Below are 17,593 nucleotides of genomic sequence, written 5' to 3'. Positions count from 1 at the left end.
CGCTTACTCTGCGCTACTCCACGTAACCATATCCACCAAGAGCCGTAACCCGTTCATGCGGCTCTGCCCAACTGCGACTCCACAATTATTGCCGTCTCCGCGGACTCACAGCGCCGGACCCTTCCACACGTCCCGGTTGATCTTGAACAAGTTACTCTGCTTGTGTGGAAGGCTAATTTCGCGCTCTTTGTAGAACCCAGCTTCTTGAAGGTAGTTTGCAAGTCTGAACTGTTAGCACTATCCGTCAAATGCTGGTACAAGACTTACTTTTCGTTATCGACCCTCGGCTCCAACATGACCCTCTCTGTCCGGTTATCCGCGAGCCAACAATAGTGCACTAATGCGCTCAGCCAGATCCTGACCCTGTGTGCGCCCCTAAACTCCTGCTCACCCACCAAGCAGTGGAAACCTCGGTCGTAGTCGCTAACAATGGGTAAGTACTTTCCGAGATTGTCTTCCTTGACCCAGTATATCTCAAAGTAGCCAAACGGCTTCCCGTCCCAACATCCCATGACTGGGAACGAGTTCTTTGATCGTAGGCCGTTCTTGAGAAATTCCTCTTGATGGGACTGTGGACCTGCCTCGCCCCAGAAATGCGATACACGGGGATCGTTCATCCATTTGTGTAGATATTCCGAGTCAGACATTCCCGCGTTCATCGAGTTCATGTTGGGAGCGACGGAGTCAGAAGCTGCAATCTGGCTGTTGCGGTTTGGGCTGGAGACTGGCCCCTGGTGTCGGAGCGCTTTCGAAGAGATGGAAGCCACTCGGAAAGACAGGTATTGTCCAACGCTAGGTATATATCTTGTGTACAGTATCTCTCCCTGTCGAGGTGGTTTCGGGCGTATGGGGTGTCGCGTGTTGTTCGTGAAGACATATTGCGCGGGAGGGGGTGGATAGTATGTTGGGAGGTGCGAGCTCGAGTGGAAGGGGCCTGGCGCCGTTGGTGACCACAGACCTGGTGATACCTGATCAAGCTGTTGTTCTTTCTTCACATCAGATCCACCCGCTGGGGACGACGGTCTCGAGGGATACGGTGAGCCTGACGGGAAAGGTGAGTTGGTGTTGGCTAATGGCGATAGAGTGAACAAGTATATTCTCGGGTCAAGCTGCCAGAACGTCCTTCGACTGACAAACATATGTGTCCAGCCTTCAGGAGAAGACTCTTCTTGTGCGCATCCGACAGTCGAATCTTCGCTGGCGATGAGACCCATGCGCTCCAGCTTGGGCAGCACGACCTTGCCTTTGAAAACACCCTCTCTGTTGATGTTTATGCGCCATTCGCCCTTGGGCTTGCCAGCATCAGCGGTGTTCTTCGAACGCGTGTTTGTGACCTGTAGTGTCGGTTCGGGCTGGTGAAAGTACCAGTACAGCGTCGCCCACAGCATCATGGCGATCTGGCGGGTTGGCGACGCAGCCGGCTTAAACTCGCTGCTACTGGGATTCGATATGGACGAGATGTAGAGGTGGTCTCCATTCAAGGTGGGCTTCTTGAAGCGGTGTATGCGACGTGGTGGGAACAGCTCCTCCTCATCCTGCTGCTGCTGCTCTTGCTCGTCCGTGGCCAATTCATCCTCGGAGTTGAGCACAACTGTCCAGCCAGGCGGAAATGGCGAATGCGTGTGGACATCGCTCGACTTGAAGAAGAGGCCTCCAAAGACAGGCGTGACTGTAAGGTTTTGGCCGTTGGGCAAGTGAACAACATTAACGGGCGCCATGATGACGTTGGCGGGGTAGCTAAAGTAAGTTGTAAGAAGGAGGCCTAGGTGGAGCGCGTTGGTAGAGGCTATGTCCTAAGTGCAGGGCAAACCTCAATCACCTCACATGGGGTGAGATGTCTGATACTTGAATCGAGCGCCTCTTTTTTTCGGCACGCGATTATCAAAATTGCACAGCTGCCACCCACGTCTTGAGTAACTAGTTCTTCCTGAAAACGCCGCGCGGGGCTATCGCGGGGAGTTAACATATCGCGAAAGCCATCTCTTCTCTCTGGACATTCTCACATGAAGATGCGCGTTTGTTCGCGAGACTTCAGCATACATCATGCGAACGTGACGCGGCATCAGGGCGTTTTCATTGGCCGAGGGGCACCTTTCCGTGAGGAGTGGAGGTTGTGCTATGTAGAAGCTCCAAGCTCGGCGGTCGGCATGTTGGTATGACGAAATGCGAGACCATAATAAATCCCGAGCTTCCCCAGCCAGAGTTCCACCAGCTTCTAACCACCATAACACACCTAACACTCAATTGAATCCAAGACATCAATTGAAGCCATCATGAACACCACTCTCCTCCGCACATCTGCCCTGCGCTCGGCTGCGAGGGCCGCCGCCCCCGTCACCTCCCGTGCTGGTCTCGCTGGCACCACATTCGTTCGTGGCAAGGCCACTCTGCCCGATCTCCCATGTGCGTCCTACCATCTGAAAAACATGCATCGCATACTAATACAAGACAGACGACTATGGCGCGCTCGAGCCCTCCATCTCCGGCAAGATCATGGAACTGCACCACAAGAACCACCACAACACCTACGTGACCTCGTTCAACAACTTCAGCGAGCAAATCGCCGAGGCTAAGCAAAAGGAAGACATCAAGGCACAGATTGCGCTGCAGCCGTTGATCAACTTCCACGGCGGCGGTCACATCAACCACAGCCTCTTCTGGGAGAACCTCGCGCCTACCAACCAGGGCGGTGGTGAGCCTCCTTCTGGTGCGCTATCTGCTGCCATCAACAACAGCTACGGCAGCCTCGATGCCTTCAAGGAGAAGTTCAACACTGCGCTCGCGGGTATCCAGGGCAGCGGCTGGGCGTGGTTGGTCCAGGACACGCAGACTGGAGCTATCCAGATCAGGACATATGCCAACCAGGACCCGGTCGTTGGTCAATTCCGTCCTATCCTTGGTGTTGACGCCTGGGAGCACGCCTACTAGTAAGTTAGACGATGATATTTTGACAAGAGCATGTTGAACTAACTATTTCTAGCCTCGACTACCAGAACCGCAAGGCTGAGTACTTCAAGGCTATCTGGAACGTCATCAACTGGAAGGCCGCCGAAAAGCGCTTCCAGTAGATTTGACGTCTCACGGCAGGGCAACGTTCCTAACTCGCCGTTCAGTCGAAGATAGTCTTGATAGCGTGTATAGTGTAGTAATGCAAGCGAATGAATTTATTGAGACCAAATGTCATCTTCAAACATAAGTCTAAATGCACTTGCGTCAAGGTCGATCTTGTGGTAGCGCCTTGAGATATATGTGATCCATATCTGCTAAAATAGGATTCGTAAAGGACATGGTGTCCTGCCGTGTATGTGCTAGTCTAAGAATATACCAATAGTGTGATGGGCCTATGCCCTGTACTGTCTCATCGTGTCTGCATATCCCAAGAATCTGGTATCAATCCCATCAACACCGTGCTGTAATAAAAACAAGAACAAGTAAAACATCTTCCAAGACCGAGGTCCGGAATGGAAAACAATGATATACCACCATCGAGTCGATGAACAAAACAAACGAGGATAAACAGTAAATGTATGATCACTTTTCAGCCGTAGGCGCCTCCACCGCCCTAGATGTCCCGTCGACTTCCACAATATCCACCTGGTCCCTACCCCTGCCCATTCTCGATAGATATTGTTGCCAGGTCTTGCTATCATCGCTATACGGACTAGCCGGTGAAGGCAACCCTGACGACGAAAAGCCTGGAGAGGGGAAACCCATCGGATTGTACTCCACCGTGGTTTGTTGGCTAGTCCGATGAAAAGCACCAGCAGAGCGCGGATTGTTCTTCGCTGCTTCTTTCCTACGGCGCCATGCAAGAAAGACGACGAAAAGGATGAAGGAGACAAAGAGACATGCGCCGATTGTGCCACCGATGATGGCGCCCAAGCTGGGTTTTGACGAGCTGGATGAGGAAGAACTGGAGGAAGTCGGCGTGCTGATAGATTCCTTGGTGACGGTCGCGGTAACGGTTTCCCTCGCTGCGGAGCTGGTTGGCAGGCTCATGCCCAGGCTATGGTACGCGGTACTTGTAAAGGCGCTGGCCGCACAGCCATACTGTGTAAGGACTATCCTATCGTAGATGAATTGCCACTGGTAGCAAGCTGGTGCTGAGCTCGCTGTACACTTTGCTATCGCGGCGTCGGAAGAGCAGGCGTCGTTCGTGCAGGATGCTGACATGGCTGTTGAGGCAATACATGCTGTGGCTATTGTACAGGAAGTACCCAGGCCGGATTGACAGCAGCCGTGGATACCGAAATGGCCGTTTGTTGCGCATACATCTGTGGGATTTGAACATGTTACTGCGCTCACTATTGGACAGTCAGTACAAGTCGGAGACTAGAGTCATAACAACCTTACCTGAGATGCCAGAAGCAGAGACATATCCACAAGTATTACTCCCTTGTTGACGCCTGGAAAGATCAAGACGAAGCTGTGGTGCTGCCGTGGGAGCTGGACTCCATCCATCCATGGTAGGTGTATATTGTGTAGGTTCCGGTATCGAGAGAGCAGCCGCGTATGCCATGGCCGGCCCTAACAATGCGAAGGTAAGAAATGTAAACGCCATCATCTTTCCATGAGTGCAGCTCCTAATTATGTAAACACACCGTCCTCAACCCAAGTTTTGCGAATACACAAAGATGACGACCGACAGAGTCGTACGCTGGCGTTGTATGAGGTGCAAAAAAACGAAGATCGCTACGCAATACAGCAGACTATAAGAAGCTCACAACACCTCTACGCGGCTGAGTGCATGTGGGAGGGGAACCAGCACCCTGGCAACACATGTTGCGGCAGGGTAAGCTCCCATCGCTTCCCTGGCTATGCGACCGGGCCATGTCCCTGGCGATCCAATCGAAAGCGGTCTCTAGCGATGACGATGAGGGAAGGCAGAGTAGCTTCAGGAAAGGTCTCGCATAACATCCTTCATCTCTCTTCCCGCATCAGCCCAATCACACCTAAGATTTTCCGCCCTGGACAAAACGTGTGCGTGACGAGCCACTGGAAGGTTGGGAAAGGTCCGGAACAAGGTTGGCGTAGGATCTGGTCGGCTGGGGGGCTGAGCGACGCATTGGTAGATGTGCTGGTGGGGTGTAGAGTGAGTGGGTCTAAGCCTGCATGTGGCGCTGGCCAAAGATGGTAAATATAGCCCAAGTGAGCGTGTTTCGGTCAACGATGCACAGCATAATTATGCGCAATGACGAGCGGGGTATAACACTGCGGTAATCCCTTGGCAGCTGCGTCTGATTTTGTGGGTTGCTATTGGTGAGGAAGTGAAGACTTAGCATCAGGCCTATCACGCGGCCTGCGAGAGCGATGAAACATACAAAGGCAGTCTCACACGTGGGTGAACGTGGGGAGTGGTATGCACTGCCTACTTCGGCAGATGTGGTTTGCAAGACTGGTAGTTGCTATGGCCTTGAGTGGGAGTTGGTCTAGAATGATGGACCGTACTGAAACATGAAGCCAGCAGACAAAGCATGCGTGGTCGTGCGTGAAGGGCTGTCCTGCAGTCTTCGCTCGGACAGCTACTGGCCCGCTCATGGCCTGATTCCTCCCTTACATCTGACATGTCTGTACGTAACAGAGCTGGTCGAGATTTGTTGCACTTTGATATCGTCGGCCCATATGTAAATGCCCACTCTTACTAGATTCGTTTATATACAACGATCGTAACCATAACGCCTGTCGATGATGCCAACGACTTAACTCCCCCATGATGCTGTTTCGTGGGTATACATAATATACAAAGACAAGGGCGCATGATCTAGTCCCGCTTGTGGGGGCCGACAATCTTGGGGTACATTCTCGAGAGGTGGTAGTTGATGTTGTTCTTCTTCTGGTTGTGGTCTCGCTGGTTGAAAGGTTAGAGAAGTCCAAAGGTCGCTGAGGCGGTGAACATACTGGCGCATCCATACACTGCCGTAATTTCTGCTCAAGCTGCGCACAGCCTTGTACACTGTAGCCGGAAGACGCCCAGCATCCTGTAGCCATATGTCAGCCCATATTCGTGGTTGTCTTCCCAAACACTCTTGGCCCCGCATCACACCCTACGGCACAGCCCAATATCACACCTCAACCTCCTCATTCCACAATTCCATCCTGACATACCCAAAACTGATGACATTGCTCCCAGACATGGGTTTGCCTCTGGCTTGTTCGGTCGTCGGACGCGGAGTTTTGGTAGCGGTGGGAGGGGTCGGTGCGTGGCCGACTGAACGGCGGTTCCCTGAGGCTTCGGTACCATCTTGTAGATGCTTTTCGGCAGATCAATGCGATCCGGATGCGACGTGAGGGCTGGCCTTGTGCGGGCTCGTGGGTTGGATGGCGTCGTCGTCGTCGAGTCGGTGGATTCAAAAGTTTCCGCCGCGGCAATCTCATTAGCGTGCCTGCCCCATCGTAATCCCTGTCCGGCTTTGTTTACGATGGTACCTTCCTAGCGACCGACGGCCAACACAGACGACACATCCTCACGACGATACTAACGAGCCTCACGACACAGGACCCATGGTTGCGCGCCATTGATATATCTATACTAGTACTATTTGACCGCCGACGTCATGGTTTTCACTCCGCGCAAACGCGCCACACCCACCAAAACATTCGACAACACATGGAATGAGACCGACGCCGCATTCCTCACTCCAAGTGCTCTCCCAGTTTCCAAAGTGCCGCGGGCATGGGAGCGAAGACAGGAAGTAAAGAGGGTGGGTGGGGGAAAGGAGAAGAAGATCTGGCGGAGATTTGATCCCAGGGCGCGTGCCGACGACACACCACAGGAGTCAGAAGATGAGGAGGAACAAGATGCGCGTTCAAGGCCTGTGAAGAGGCGGCAACACATGAGTCCCAAAGCTATGGAGAAGTCCACAAGTAGACTTGGCAAGAAGCGCGCGTTCAAGGCGACGCGCTGGGACAGGAGGAAGAGCGTTCTGCCAAGTATGGCCACAAAGGGTTCTACTGTAGCATCTACTGACTGATCGCAGGGAAAAGAACGACCCAAATTGGAGATTCCGTAATCAGCGCAAACGACGAAGCACACAGCGAAGAGGAAGAAGATGATACTCACAACATGGAAGGCGAGGACAGCTTTGAGACAATCGCAGATGGAGATGAACAGATGGAGCCTGTAGAGGACGACGGATCGGCTTTCACGTTTGCAGCGGATGCGCCGACGGCCGGAGTTCCTGATCACGAGAGTGTAGGAGACCAACAAGACCCTGGATTTGCCGAAGACGCGACGATCGCGAAGCTTTTCCGTTCGTCACTCAAGCAGACGTCGACTACCTCAAACGCATCGCCGGAGAAGGTGGAATACCCAGAGCTACCCCTGAGCGACAGCCCAGAAGTGGAAATAGAAGTGGCGACAACGGAAACTGTACTCAATGAAGAAACGAGTAAGGTCGTAGAGGAGATCAATGCCGAGGAGATTTCCACGAGGGGAATCAAAGAGGAAGTTGCAACCCCGACTCAAGAGGTGGTCAGCGGCAAAAGCAACGAGACACCGCCTCAAGAGGTGGGGCTAACGTCAGGGGTACCAGACGCTGTGACAGAGCTTCAATACCCAGCTTTACCATTAGATGATGCTGCCACTTCACTAATACCAGTGTTTGACGAAGAACTAAATGAGGACGAGGACGCCGAGTTATCTGAAGTAGTTCTAGGCGCATTGGCAGGAGGAATTCAGGACGACGGCAACACAATGGAAGACGTGTCTAGCTCTCCTGAAGCAAGCGCCCATGAAGACGATTTTACGGAAGCCTCTCTGCAGCTGAACATCCAACGAGAGTACCAAGCAGCCGTTGAAGAGCATACCCCCAGCCCCAAGAAAGATGCGGCTCCTTCCGAGGTTGACATGGCCGACGCACCTGTCGCATCTACAGACATTGCTGATGGATTGACGTTTTCATTCACACCAACGAAACTGCAATCACCTGCCCCGCGTAGACTGCTTTCTCCTCCGCCGCCGCCGCGCCCTGAGTCTGGACCCGACGATGTTACTATGACGGTTGCTATCGACGATGATACGGCCATCCTCAAGGACTTCCTCAACCGTGCTGCCGCAAGCAAAGCTGAGAAGGCTGCCGTTATCACACACAAGAGAGAGTCGTTACAGAATCGGAGAGACTCAGATGTGGTCCGTCATGCCTTGGCCTCGCCCCGCAAGGTGCTCGAAGAAAAGGACCCGAACTCGCCTTCCAAGCAGCACACTGAATTGACGCTGGATCTATCGCAGATTCCGACACTAAACAAGCCCGCTGAAAGTCTTCCATCGCCTATTCCAGATGCAGAGGAGACAGAAACTGCAGAAGAGAAGAGTGCACAAGCGGCCAGACGCTCTTCACGGAAGAAGATCTCACGACTGCCCGCCCCAGGACCGCCCAAGATCAACATCCGCCGTGCCGACGGTAACGAAGTAGTCGTACTCAAGAAGGACGACGCAAAAGTACTGGCTGACATGACACGAAACAACACACGCAAGAACAAGCAAGGCGCTTTCTGCGTCACCGTCCGGTTGATGAAGCTTGCAATGGATTCATATAATCTGCCACCTATTGACGATGCGGAGAAGGAGCCCATCGTCGGTAAGAACGTACGCTGGGATGAGACATTGGCGTACTACCAGGAGAATCCAGACACTCTCGCAAATGCCCTAGCTGAAGCAGAGTCATTATCCACTCCAGACGAACTGGGAATGTCAGATGCTCCTGAGCCAAAGAAGAAGAAGGAGAAGATCAGCAAGGCGTCCACACCCAAGGTACGAAGAGTACGCGGTCTAGGAACAACAAATGGTACGCCTGGCAAGGGTCTGCTCGCGCCTTCAGATCTCCTCCCAGAGGCTGTACAAGAAGAAAAAGAAGCATCGGACAAGCAAGCACCCAAAGCTAAGTCGACTAAAGTCAAGAAGATGCCCGTTGCGTCTTCAAACTCTACGGGCATCGACAGCAGTCTGTCTTCCAGCACATCCGATACCAAACTCCCCTCTCTCGACGTGACACCTGTGGGTATACAGCCAGGAGCTCAACGGAAAAGTCGTCTCGCCGCACCAAAGAAAGTCGTACTACCGCAAACGCCATCTTCCGCGAAAGCTGGAGACAAGGAGAATGTAAATCGTTCCGGTATCAGCATTCCTACGCCCAAGAAGGGACTTCCTGCTCCCAAGGTCGTTATACCCGCTACCGCGAGCGTACCGGCAACTGTGGGCATGGAGTCTGGGCTGCCGAGGCGGAGAGGAAGAAAGTATTAGCTGGGCATGCGGATTGTTGTAGTTATGTTGTCGTATTTGGGGCATCTCTTCAGGTTGTTTTATACCCCTTCTGTCTTTGTTATTTATGCATGTATGGCGCTTTAGCGGTGGCGTTCAATTAGGATGGGCATTTACATGAGGTCATTATCGACATAATTCATATGCATATTCGATCATTCTAGAATGACTTTGTGAGCTACTCAGCCAATATAGTGGTGGTCGTGGATCATGTAGATAACATCTCTACAGGATCTACGTTGTTTTAGCAGAAACCTTGTTTCATGGCCAGTGACCGTGGACATTCCTAGCTAAGATGGATTGACAGGGTTGACAGCAATGCGCCGAGGTTGCTGAACGATAAAGTTATCATGAACGCATCCGTTCACGCAACTTCCAGTAGTATTACCACATAAAATCTTCCCCATCAATCAACTGCATCCCCCCAATCTCCTCTTCTTTCACAGCCACTTCATCCTCCATCGCCGGCACCAAACTCTCTAGCTTACACTCCTCCGCCTTATAATGCAAATCAGCCTTAAACCGACACGCCTTCGGTCCCCCACCGCCACCACCACCACCACTCTGTCCCATACACCCATCCTTCTGACAAAGATGGCCATAAAAGCAATCCTTCTTCCTACACGCTCCCTTCCTTGGGCAAGGATTACAACTCAAGACATACTCCAGCACCTGCTTAGCTTCACGCTCCAGTGGGTTGTGGTCAAAAAGACAGGGACGATTAGTGCATTTTCCCTGCAGGTGAAAGGTGTTGCATGGTTTGGCTTTTGCGAAACGTGCGTTGTAGATCTTCCAGGCTGATGCGGAGGGTGAGGGACGGTATGCGTCTATGCGTTGGTGAAATATATTCAGGGGGATGAAGCCGTGTGATCTTAGCGCTCGTGGCAGGATGGCGGAGATGTTGCCACGGTATGTGAGTTGTGGGGATGACTGTGATGTGGCAGCCGGAGCCTTAAATGGGGATGAGGTAGAGCCGTTTACGCCGTCGAGACCTTTTGGGACATGTTGGTTGCGGCACTTTTCGCCAAAGCTACAAGAGCCTTTTTGGAAGTACTTGCAGAGCTGAGAGTCCTTTTGTGGGTTTGAGGTGGAGCCGTTCTTGACGTTTTGAGTGTTTGCGGATCGTCCTTCCCACTCAACGCTGTCTTGTTCATCGAATCCATTGGTTTCTGTAGGCGATAGATCGCCGAATGCGGAGTCTGAGACACTAAAAGAGCCATCTCGCCTCCATGATTCTTTGCGAGGAGTTGGAGACACAGGCTTAAGTATTGGTCTTACTACTGCCTTTTGCTTAGGTACTGTAGCTGACGCGCCTTTGCTGGCTGGTGTAGCAGCGGAGGGTTCGGACCATCTGAAGATGGTTGGAAACTGGGTGACATCCAGGCCAAACTCGTGGAATTTTGAGTTCCATCCAGCGCCTTGGACAAGGGTAATCTTGTCGCGTATGCCGCTGAAGGGCGACAATTGAGCTAGATACGCCGGATCATGACAAGCAGCGTACAAGATATGTCTGCAAGCTGTATCCTCGGTAGCAATTTTAAACTGTTCTCTAATCTTGAATTTAGTGCCTTCTTCGTCTAGAGCGTCAATGAAGTCGAAGAGGCTGATGGCCCGAGTGAACGCGGCAGAGAATGGAGATAGCGATCGCTTTTCCAAACCGATAACTTTAGTTCTTGCAAGCTGCTTAGATAGATTTGTCAAGTCCGCGTAGATCTTGACATGAATGCGGGCGGAACCGGCTTGTGGAACGCTTTGCTGTAGGTACTTCTCTATAGCTTTGTTGAGCATACGAGCGGCGCGCATTCCGCCTTCTTCCTTTTCGCGAACGAATTCATCGTTGAACTAGAGTCGGTCAGTGTGAATATTACGAAACTCTGCTAGCACTTACGATGTAGTTGTTACCGTCTATCAACACCAAGACATAAGGATTTTGAGGCTTTATTGCTGCAGTCACAGTAGAGGCACCTGCAGCTGCTGGCTTTACGACATTACTTCTGCCTTTCTCTTCATATGCCTTCTTTAACTCTTTGTACTCGTCAAGCAGCTGACCGTATTCTCTTAAGAGATTCTAGGTAGGTCAGCGGATGCGAGTTGGTAACATGTCGGTATCGACTTACTGTTAGATCGATTTGTCTGTTCTGATCATTGAGCTTGAACTGCTCCAGATGCGTATCTAGCGAGTCGATCTTACCGTCTGCTAGCATCTTGATGGTGGCGCGCCGTCGGTATTGACGCGTTGGGCTATTGACACAAACAAGTCAGCAGATTGAGTCTGCGAAATGGTTGCGCGATGAACTCACAGCGAGTGCGGATCAGACTTTGGCAATGTTTATACCCTCATATTTGACTAAACGATTGGTGAATTGCCGCTGAGGGAAACGCTTGGTTGGCCAGCCATCTCACGATACGGGCGGGGGTCTCAAGCGCTTGCTCCACCTGGCTAGTGCGAGGCTTTAGCGCCAGGAGTCGGCTCCGCCTCTTTCACTCCTACACATCCTCCACTGCGGCACTGCATTCTAATACTTCCGAAACGTACGCAATAAATAGTGATTCCATACTACACCCGATCGAACCAGATGAGACCGCCTTTGACGTCCGGTTCTAGCTCGACACCCACTGCTCTTACCTGCCCGTTCTCTGTTCTGATCTCGCCTCGGATTGTACTGTATAGTTTGCCTTCCCAGATACCATGCATCTCTACAGCAAACATGTTACCCGTTAGATGCTCAAATTTCAGCATGTAAGGAAAGCATCGATCGCTGCAATCCGCTACTGGCTTCCCATCCTTCACCTCAAGCACCAACCCTTTGTACCCAACGTTGTGGTAGCTACCAGCTATCTTCTCCACAACAATATCGAGCGGCTCTACACTATCGACCTTCGTCCACTCAGGTTTCTCCGCCTCTTCCGCATCATCCATAGATTGGAAATTCTTGAAGAATGTACCCCAGTCGATGCGATCTTCCTTCCTTACATCGATAACCTTGTCTAGTAGCGTAAACTTCAGAATGTCATTGACATAGGCTGCGCTATCCGAGTTCCCGAAGATTACAAGTCCCCAGTCGAACTTGGGCATGAAGCAAACCATGGCCTTAAATCCAGGTACTGAGCCATAATGTCCGATCAATTTGTGTCCGCGATAGCTGGTAAGGCTTAAGCCTAAGGTGTAGAGCTCTTCACTTTTGAAGGGTATAGACCATTTCTCGTCACCTAGAAGGTCGAAACTTCGAGGGGTGGCAAGTGCCTTGTGGCTCGCTTTGGAAAGAATTGGATCGCGTTTGATGAGAGCGCGGATCCATTTCGCGTAGTCGCCTGCACTGCTAAAGATACAGCCTGCGCCATGCCCTTCCGGAGCTGGAGGATAATGAGGTAGTGTAGCATAGGATTGAGATCCGCTGTGCCAGTGGTATGACGTTGTTCTGCGATCTTTGTCGCTGTTGGCTTCGATGTCGTGGACGTCATGAAATGTATTGGTCATGCCGAGGGGTTTCCAGAGCTTCGTCCTTATAAAGTCGGTATAGGACATGTCACTGACAGTCTCGATAAGATGCACCGCGACGCTGAACATGATATTACAGTATACATGCTCGGTGCGAAGGGGCTTGACGAATTCAAGATTGCGCAGGTTGCGGGTCAAAGACTTTGGATTGTCTGGATGTTTCGCGCGGGCACTCAAGTACGATTCGTCATGGGTAGCAATTCCACTACGATGACTTAGTATGTCTTCAATAGTAACCTGCTCTGTAAGGAATGGGTCAGGAAGGATGAAGTCATCTGGAAGGATCTTCGAAACAGGTGTTGTCCATTGTACGTCTGGGTACTTCTCGTCGTCTACGAGAAGTGCGACGGCTCCTGCAGTGGTACTCTTGGACGTGCTTGCCAGGTCGAAGAGGGTATCTGTATTTGTCTCGACGTCGGGTAGTTTCGAATAGCCATACGCCTAGAAAGGATGAGTACTCAAGGCTCGCTAGTTCTGATCTAACCTACTTACCTTTGAGTAGATATCATCGCCCTGCACAACGGCAAGCGAAAGGCCTGGCACGTTGAATTCTTTAATCTTCTCCAGCACAAGCTGATCGAATTCAGGGGTTTTATGAGCCATGATGCGGTGGTATTCTTAAATTTGGACTTTTCAGATTTCGAAGATAATTACTTTCGATGTATATGTGATCATACTTCCTAGGTATGGATGCCTAGTCAGTCTGGGCTTCTCCAACCGGCTCCACCATACATACGTTCATCATAGTGACTCATTTACAACCGTTGGAGGCGATTCTGAATATAGCCTAAGCTATTTGCTTCTAACTTCTCTGTTAGGACGGAAGACGTGTTCGTGCATCTGAACACGGTGCGCCTGAGTCAGACCCGCCAGGCCGAAACGGATCCAATCGCAAGCAGAGGTGATTCGAGCCAATCGGAGCTATTGCTCAGCCGATCTCATAGCGCTGACCAAAGATCTTCGTACAGCCGGTGGTAGATCCCGCACATGAGCAATCCCGACTACGCTACCTAGGTATCGTGGTGGAAGACGTTAGTTAGTGCACGCGCATCACCAGAAGAGGATATACAGAACAGAGGCACAGAAATCAAATAAGAAAGTCCGTGCTATCAATGCCAATTAGCGATTCGGCAGTAATGAGTCGCTTGAGACCGTGATAACAGGATCCAGAGAGCGCGTCACTCACAACTTGTCCAGTGCTTTCCAAGAGTTGAACTTCAGTAGCGTTGATATTCTGTGATCCAGATGCATGGTGAGATGAGGTTGTGTCGTGCCTTGGGAAAAGAGAAAGAGAAAAAGCTCGAAAGCTAGCTAACTTCGAGCTCAACGTTGGCCTTTTGATAGCGCGTAACCCAAAGAATAGTCAGGAGACAATGCAGACACGAAATCATAGATGCCAATTGATCTTTGTATTTCCAGAGACAATTTCAAAGGAGACAGTACCTGCTGGATATTTCTTTACGATCCACTGACCAAGCCACGAGAGGGATTCACTTCCAGGAGATTCGTGTCCATGCGCTGTCTTTCCCTTTTCCTCCTCAAATATGACCCCCGCTTGCTAGATTGGAAGTTATAACATCTGTTCAGGAGTCAGTGAGCTGACTCAACCTAAACTCGGACTCCTTCCACTACTCATCTACTATTTCCGTACACCACTTCAACAACTCCTTTAGGTACTCACAATGCGCAGTATCTCCCCATACCAGGGCACTAACGCCGTCATTGTCGAGCTCTATTGCCCAACCAAGGACCTTACAATCACTGACTGTAGGTACTAGGCGAGTAGACTAAGGAAAACCACACTGACTAGCGATGTAGTTCTCATCACTCCCTCAGCCGCACACAAGGACATTATTGAGGCCATCAAAGCCCGTTTCAGATTCAAGTATAAGATCGAACTGCAAGAGGTCTGGCCCTGCGATATCAATGGCGAGCCAATTCGTACAAGCGAACCTGGCGAGCTGATTGACGGTATCGCGATCGAAGGCGACCCAGTTTGCAACTTCAGTAACATCCATAATGGTGAGGTTATCATGATACGCCTCGGTAGGGATGAGCTCCTTGCTACCGATACCAATCACGAGACAGTACTCTATCTAGGAGGCAGCATGGGTCAAGAAGCCTTCAAGGTGCGTTAACCAGTAGAGACAGTCACTGACAGGTTCCTCTTTCGGTATCCCCCACCGTCGTACTGACTTCACAGATGATGGGCCGAGAAGACCGTCGCGACCTCATTCGAAAGTTCCGCCGTGAAGAAGCTGTCGAGCGCAGGAACGTCATCCGTCTTACTTTGCCTTACGCGGACGTCGTTTCGGGCCTGGCCGAAGCTCGCTACTCCGCCTCGCTATCGTCTCGGATCATCGATGAGAATTGGAAGATTGCGCAGGTGAGTGCTCTGGATCGAGACTGCCTGGGTGCATTGGCGATCCTTAGTCAGGCGACTTGTGGTCAAGGGTGGGTAATTGAACAGCTTCTGATGAAGACGATCATGGAGAGACCGGTGGGTGAGAGGACCCTGCTAGAGATCGACATCTTCGGGGTCATCGAAAGGCTGTACATAGAAGCGGATGCGGTTGGATCGACATGGGAGAAAGTCGGCATGTCTTCTGCTCACGACGCCATCATAAGCTACGTCACTGGCCCCAGTCATAGCTTCATGTAAGAATAACGAGTGAAGTTACTAGTAGTACAGATGACACTTTCATCACTACGCTAGTATCCGAGAGAATGATTATGAACGTTCGCATTGGGAAAACAAGGAGAACAGAAACAGCTCAAAGCGATAAAGTAACGCAGATTGGCAGGGTCTATAGCCAGGCTGTATTTCGCAGACTACTTACCCACAGGAGGAATCATCTTGAGATCTGCAAACTCTCCAAGTACCTCCTTGATGGCATCGTTTGAGTCGACGAATCCATGCCACCCCATTTTGCGCGCCTTGTTCATCGTGAGATCCAAGGAGAAGCTCATCATTCCGTCGGTAAAGCCGAAAATACGATCAATGTCCATATCTTGCAGCTTATCCACCTTGAGACCATGCTTAGAGATTATCTCCTCCCATGCCTTCTGCACTTTCTCTTGTTTTGCCCAATCAGTCAGCGTAAAGCGAATCCGAAATGTTGCTGGTGGCCCAAAACCTCGTGGAGGCGGGTCATATGGTGAAGTGATGACGGTATACGCGCTGTCGTCTAGGCTGGGATACTCATATTCGATACCATACCACCCTGCGTACTTTGGCCAGAAATTGCCCCATGTAAAGGTTGTGCCATCCATTGTGTTGAACTTTTCGTTCTTTGCTCCATCGTTCAGCACGGCCCATTGCTCCATGTAAGCATTCATCTTGCTACTGGACATGCATGTTGTTGCTTCCCATGCATGCAGATCAGTCGGAAACTCGAGTTTCTCGCCTAGGTGTTTCTTCACACTTGCGTATATTCCTAGTGGAAACACAATGTTCATGGCTGCATCCGGGACAGCGCCCAGAATCCCTGATGGCATGCATATGTTCCAGTCAATGCCCTGATTCTTGCAGAAATCCCAGAGAAAGTCTTCCTGTGGGTAGTAGAAATTGGGTTCTAAAGTGACACGCGGTGCCGTTTCTTCTTGAGGGGTCGCTGCGGGACCAAGATGTACACCATAGTTCTTCGCGCCGGTCTGGAGCATGATGCGTTTTGGTTTGATGTTGGCAATCGGAAGAGCTTCGCAGAAGTTCTTGAGTAGAGCAGCTACAGTATGTTAGCCTTGTATCTCAATGCCGGTTATCGATCAGCACTTACTGTTCACCTTACACATCTCCTCTGCGTCGCTCCACAAGCCGCCGCCCTCTTTCGGCTTGACTTGCACATACGAGTAGAAAAAGACGTAGTCAGCCTTAACGCCCCTGTCCTTCAATACCTTTGCGATCTCTTCAGGATCTTGTAGAAAGTCTAGTGGGATATGCTCGGCATTCTTCGGCAGCCCATCCGGGATCGTAGGTGGCCGCCGTGACAAGCAGTAGATCGTACTCCATCTCTCTGGGTCCTGCGCCAATACGCGCAGCATGTAGTTTCCAGAAATACCGTTTGCACCGGTTATGATGGCTGTTAGCCCCTTCAGCGAGGATGGATACACGGGTAGGCCATGGAAGATGCCTTTGCTTTCGACCAGCTGCTGGTTGGACATAATTGACGAGGTGTATGCAAGAAGGTGTGAAAGATTGAGGAGAGATGCTGGTATCACTCTATATTCATGTTAAAGTTCTACAGACACTACATACCTGACAAATTAAGGTCCAGCTGAACAACCTCGGATCATGACGTATTGCGGGGAAGTGCGAATGGGGCGATCTCGACATCGAACAGCGTACGGATCAAAGAGTCCACTAACCCGCAGTTGCTAGCGAAGAGTCAACATCAGCCCCCTCGAGCGCCGTACCGGTCGCGGATCGTACATTGGGGTTGCCAGCTGGATGGAAGGAGCATGTCAGGATTGGAACAGCGCGTCAAGTCGCACCACCACAATACTCTACATCTCGTTGAGGACCTGAAACAGGGCAGGCGCTTGCTGAGCTGCCAACACGATGACAGTGTGTAGACCTGCAGAGATATTGGATGACTTCATGATCAGGGGGTGGTTGGGAAGAACGCGGACGCGTTTGGCAGCGAGCCCGCCCTTGGCGTGGCGCCAAGCAGGCGCCCATCGCTACGAATGTTACACGACTTTACAACATTAGACATTCTCCACAACAACGACCAATATTAGAAGCTATTGGTTCTATCCTTTGGACACAAATACTAATACATTCCTTACGGTTTTCCCTGAGGAGGCCAGAATTCTCACCACGCTGCACCAAAGTCTTT

At 51.2% G+C, this 17,593-nt stretch overlaps 9 protein-coding genes across 9 annotated transcripts; 3 read left to right on the top strand and 6 right to left on the bottom strand.

Annotated features, from left to right (window-relative positions):
* Positions 1-105: 105 nt before the first annotated feature.
* On the bottom strand, positions 106-1,718 carry AA0111_g1334 (hypothetical protein; the record flags this gene model as incomplete). Its single annotated transcript, XM_028646982.1, has 2 exons — positions 106-223; positions 268-1,718. The coding sequence occupies 2 exons, from the start codon at positions 1,716-1,718 to the stop codon at positions 106-108; spliced, it is 1,569 nt and encodes a 522-aa protein (XP_028511063.1).
* A 555-nt stretch (positions 1,719-2,273) lies between these two features.
* On the top strand, positions 2,274-3,068 carry AA0111_g1333 (hypothetical protein; the record flags this gene model as incomplete). Its single annotated transcript, XM_028646981.1, has 3 exons — positions 2,274-2,403; positions 2,453-2,927; positions 2,981-3,068. The coding sequence occupies 3 exons, from the start codon at positions 2,274-2,276 to the stop codon at positions 3,066-3,068; spliced, it is 693 nt and encodes a 230-aa protein (XP_028511064.1).
* Positions 3,069-3,531: 463 nt separating this feature from the next.
* AA0111_g1332 (hypothetical protein) lies at positions 3,532-4,173 on the bottom strand (the record flags this gene model as incomplete). The annotated part of the gene is made up of 1 exon (XM_028646980.1): positions 3,532-4,173. The coding sequence occupies one exon, from the start codon at positions 4,171-4,173 to the stop codon at positions 3,532-3,534; it is 642 nt and encodes a 213-aa protein (XP_028511065.1).
* Positions 4,174-5,761: 1,588 nt separating this feature from the next.
* Positions 5,762-6,241, bottom strand: AA0111_g1331 (hypothetical protein; the record flags this gene model as incomplete). Its single annotated transcript, XM_028646979.1, has 3 exons — positions 5,762-5,848; positions 5,899-5,978; positions 6,106-6,241. The coding sequence occupies 3 exons, from the start codon at positions 6,239-6,241 to the stop codon at positions 5,762-5,764; spliced, it is 303 nt and encodes a 100-aa protein (XP_028511066.1).
* A 313-nt stretch (positions 6,242-6,554) lies between these two features.
* On the top strand, positions 6,555-9,238 carry AA0111_g1330 (hypothetical protein; the record flags this gene model as incomplete). The annotated part of the gene is made up of 2 exons (XM_028646978.1): positions 6,555-6,930; positions 6,978-9,238. 2 exons carry the CDS (start codon positions 6,555-6,557, stop codon positions 9,236-9,238), a joined length of 2,637 nt encoding a protein of 878 aa, XP_028511067.1.
* A 402-nt stretch (positions 9,239-9,640) lies between these two features.
* On the bottom strand, positions 9,641-11,460 carry AA0111_g1329 (hypothetical protein; the record flags this gene model as incomplete). The annotated part of the gene is made up of 3 exons (XM_028646976.1): positions 9,641-11,098; positions 11,145-11,324; positions 11,374-11,460. The coding sequence occupies 3 exons, from the start codon at positions 11,458-11,460 to the stop codon at positions 9,641-9,643; spliced, it is 1,725 nt and encodes a 574-aa protein (XP_028511390.1).
* Positions 11,461-11,813: 353 nt separating this feature from the next.
* On the bottom strand, positions 11,814-13,358 carry AA0111_g1328 (hypothetical protein; the record flags this gene model as incomplete). The annotated part of the gene is made up of 2 exons (XM_028646975.1): positions 11,814-13,196; positions 13,248-13,358. 2 exons carry the CDS (start codon positions 13,356-13,358, stop codon positions 11,814-11,816), a joined length of 1,494 nt encoding a protein of 497 aa, XP_028511389.1.
* A 1,079-nt stretch (positions 13,359-14,437) lies between these two features.
* On the top strand, positions 14,438-15,417 carry AA0111_g1327 (hypothetical protein; the record flags this gene model as incomplete). Its single annotated transcript, XM_028646974.1, has 3 exons — positions 14,438-14,522; positions 14,574-14,884; positions 14,959-15,417. 3 exons carry the CDS (start codon positions 14,438-14,440, stop codon positions 15,415-15,417), a joined length of 855 nt encoding a protein of 284 aa, XP_028511398.1.
* A 170-nt stretch (positions 15,418-15,587) lies between these two features.
* AA0111_g1326 (hypothetical protein) lies at positions 15,588-16,916 on the bottom strand (the record flags this gene model as incomplete). Its single annotated transcript, XM_028646973.1, has 2 exons — positions 15,588-16,480; positions 16,532-16,916. The coding sequence occupies 2 exons, from the start codon at positions 16,914-16,916 to the stop codon at positions 15,588-15,590; spliced, it is 1,278 nt and encodes a 425-aa protein (XP_028511397.1).
* Between the last annotated feature and the right edge of the window lie 677 nt (positions 16,917-17,593).

The sequence above is a fragment of the Alternaria arborescens genome (genome assembly GCF_004154835.1).
Source record: "Alternaria arborescens strain FERA 675 chromosome Unknown contig_2, whole genome shotgun sequence".
NCBI lineage: Eukaryota > Fungi > Ascomycota > Dothideomycetes > Pleosporales > Pleosporaceae > Alternaria > Alternaria arborescens.
Note: the sequence above shows the minus strand (reverse complement) of the source record. Positions and strands in the feature narration are given on the sequence as shown.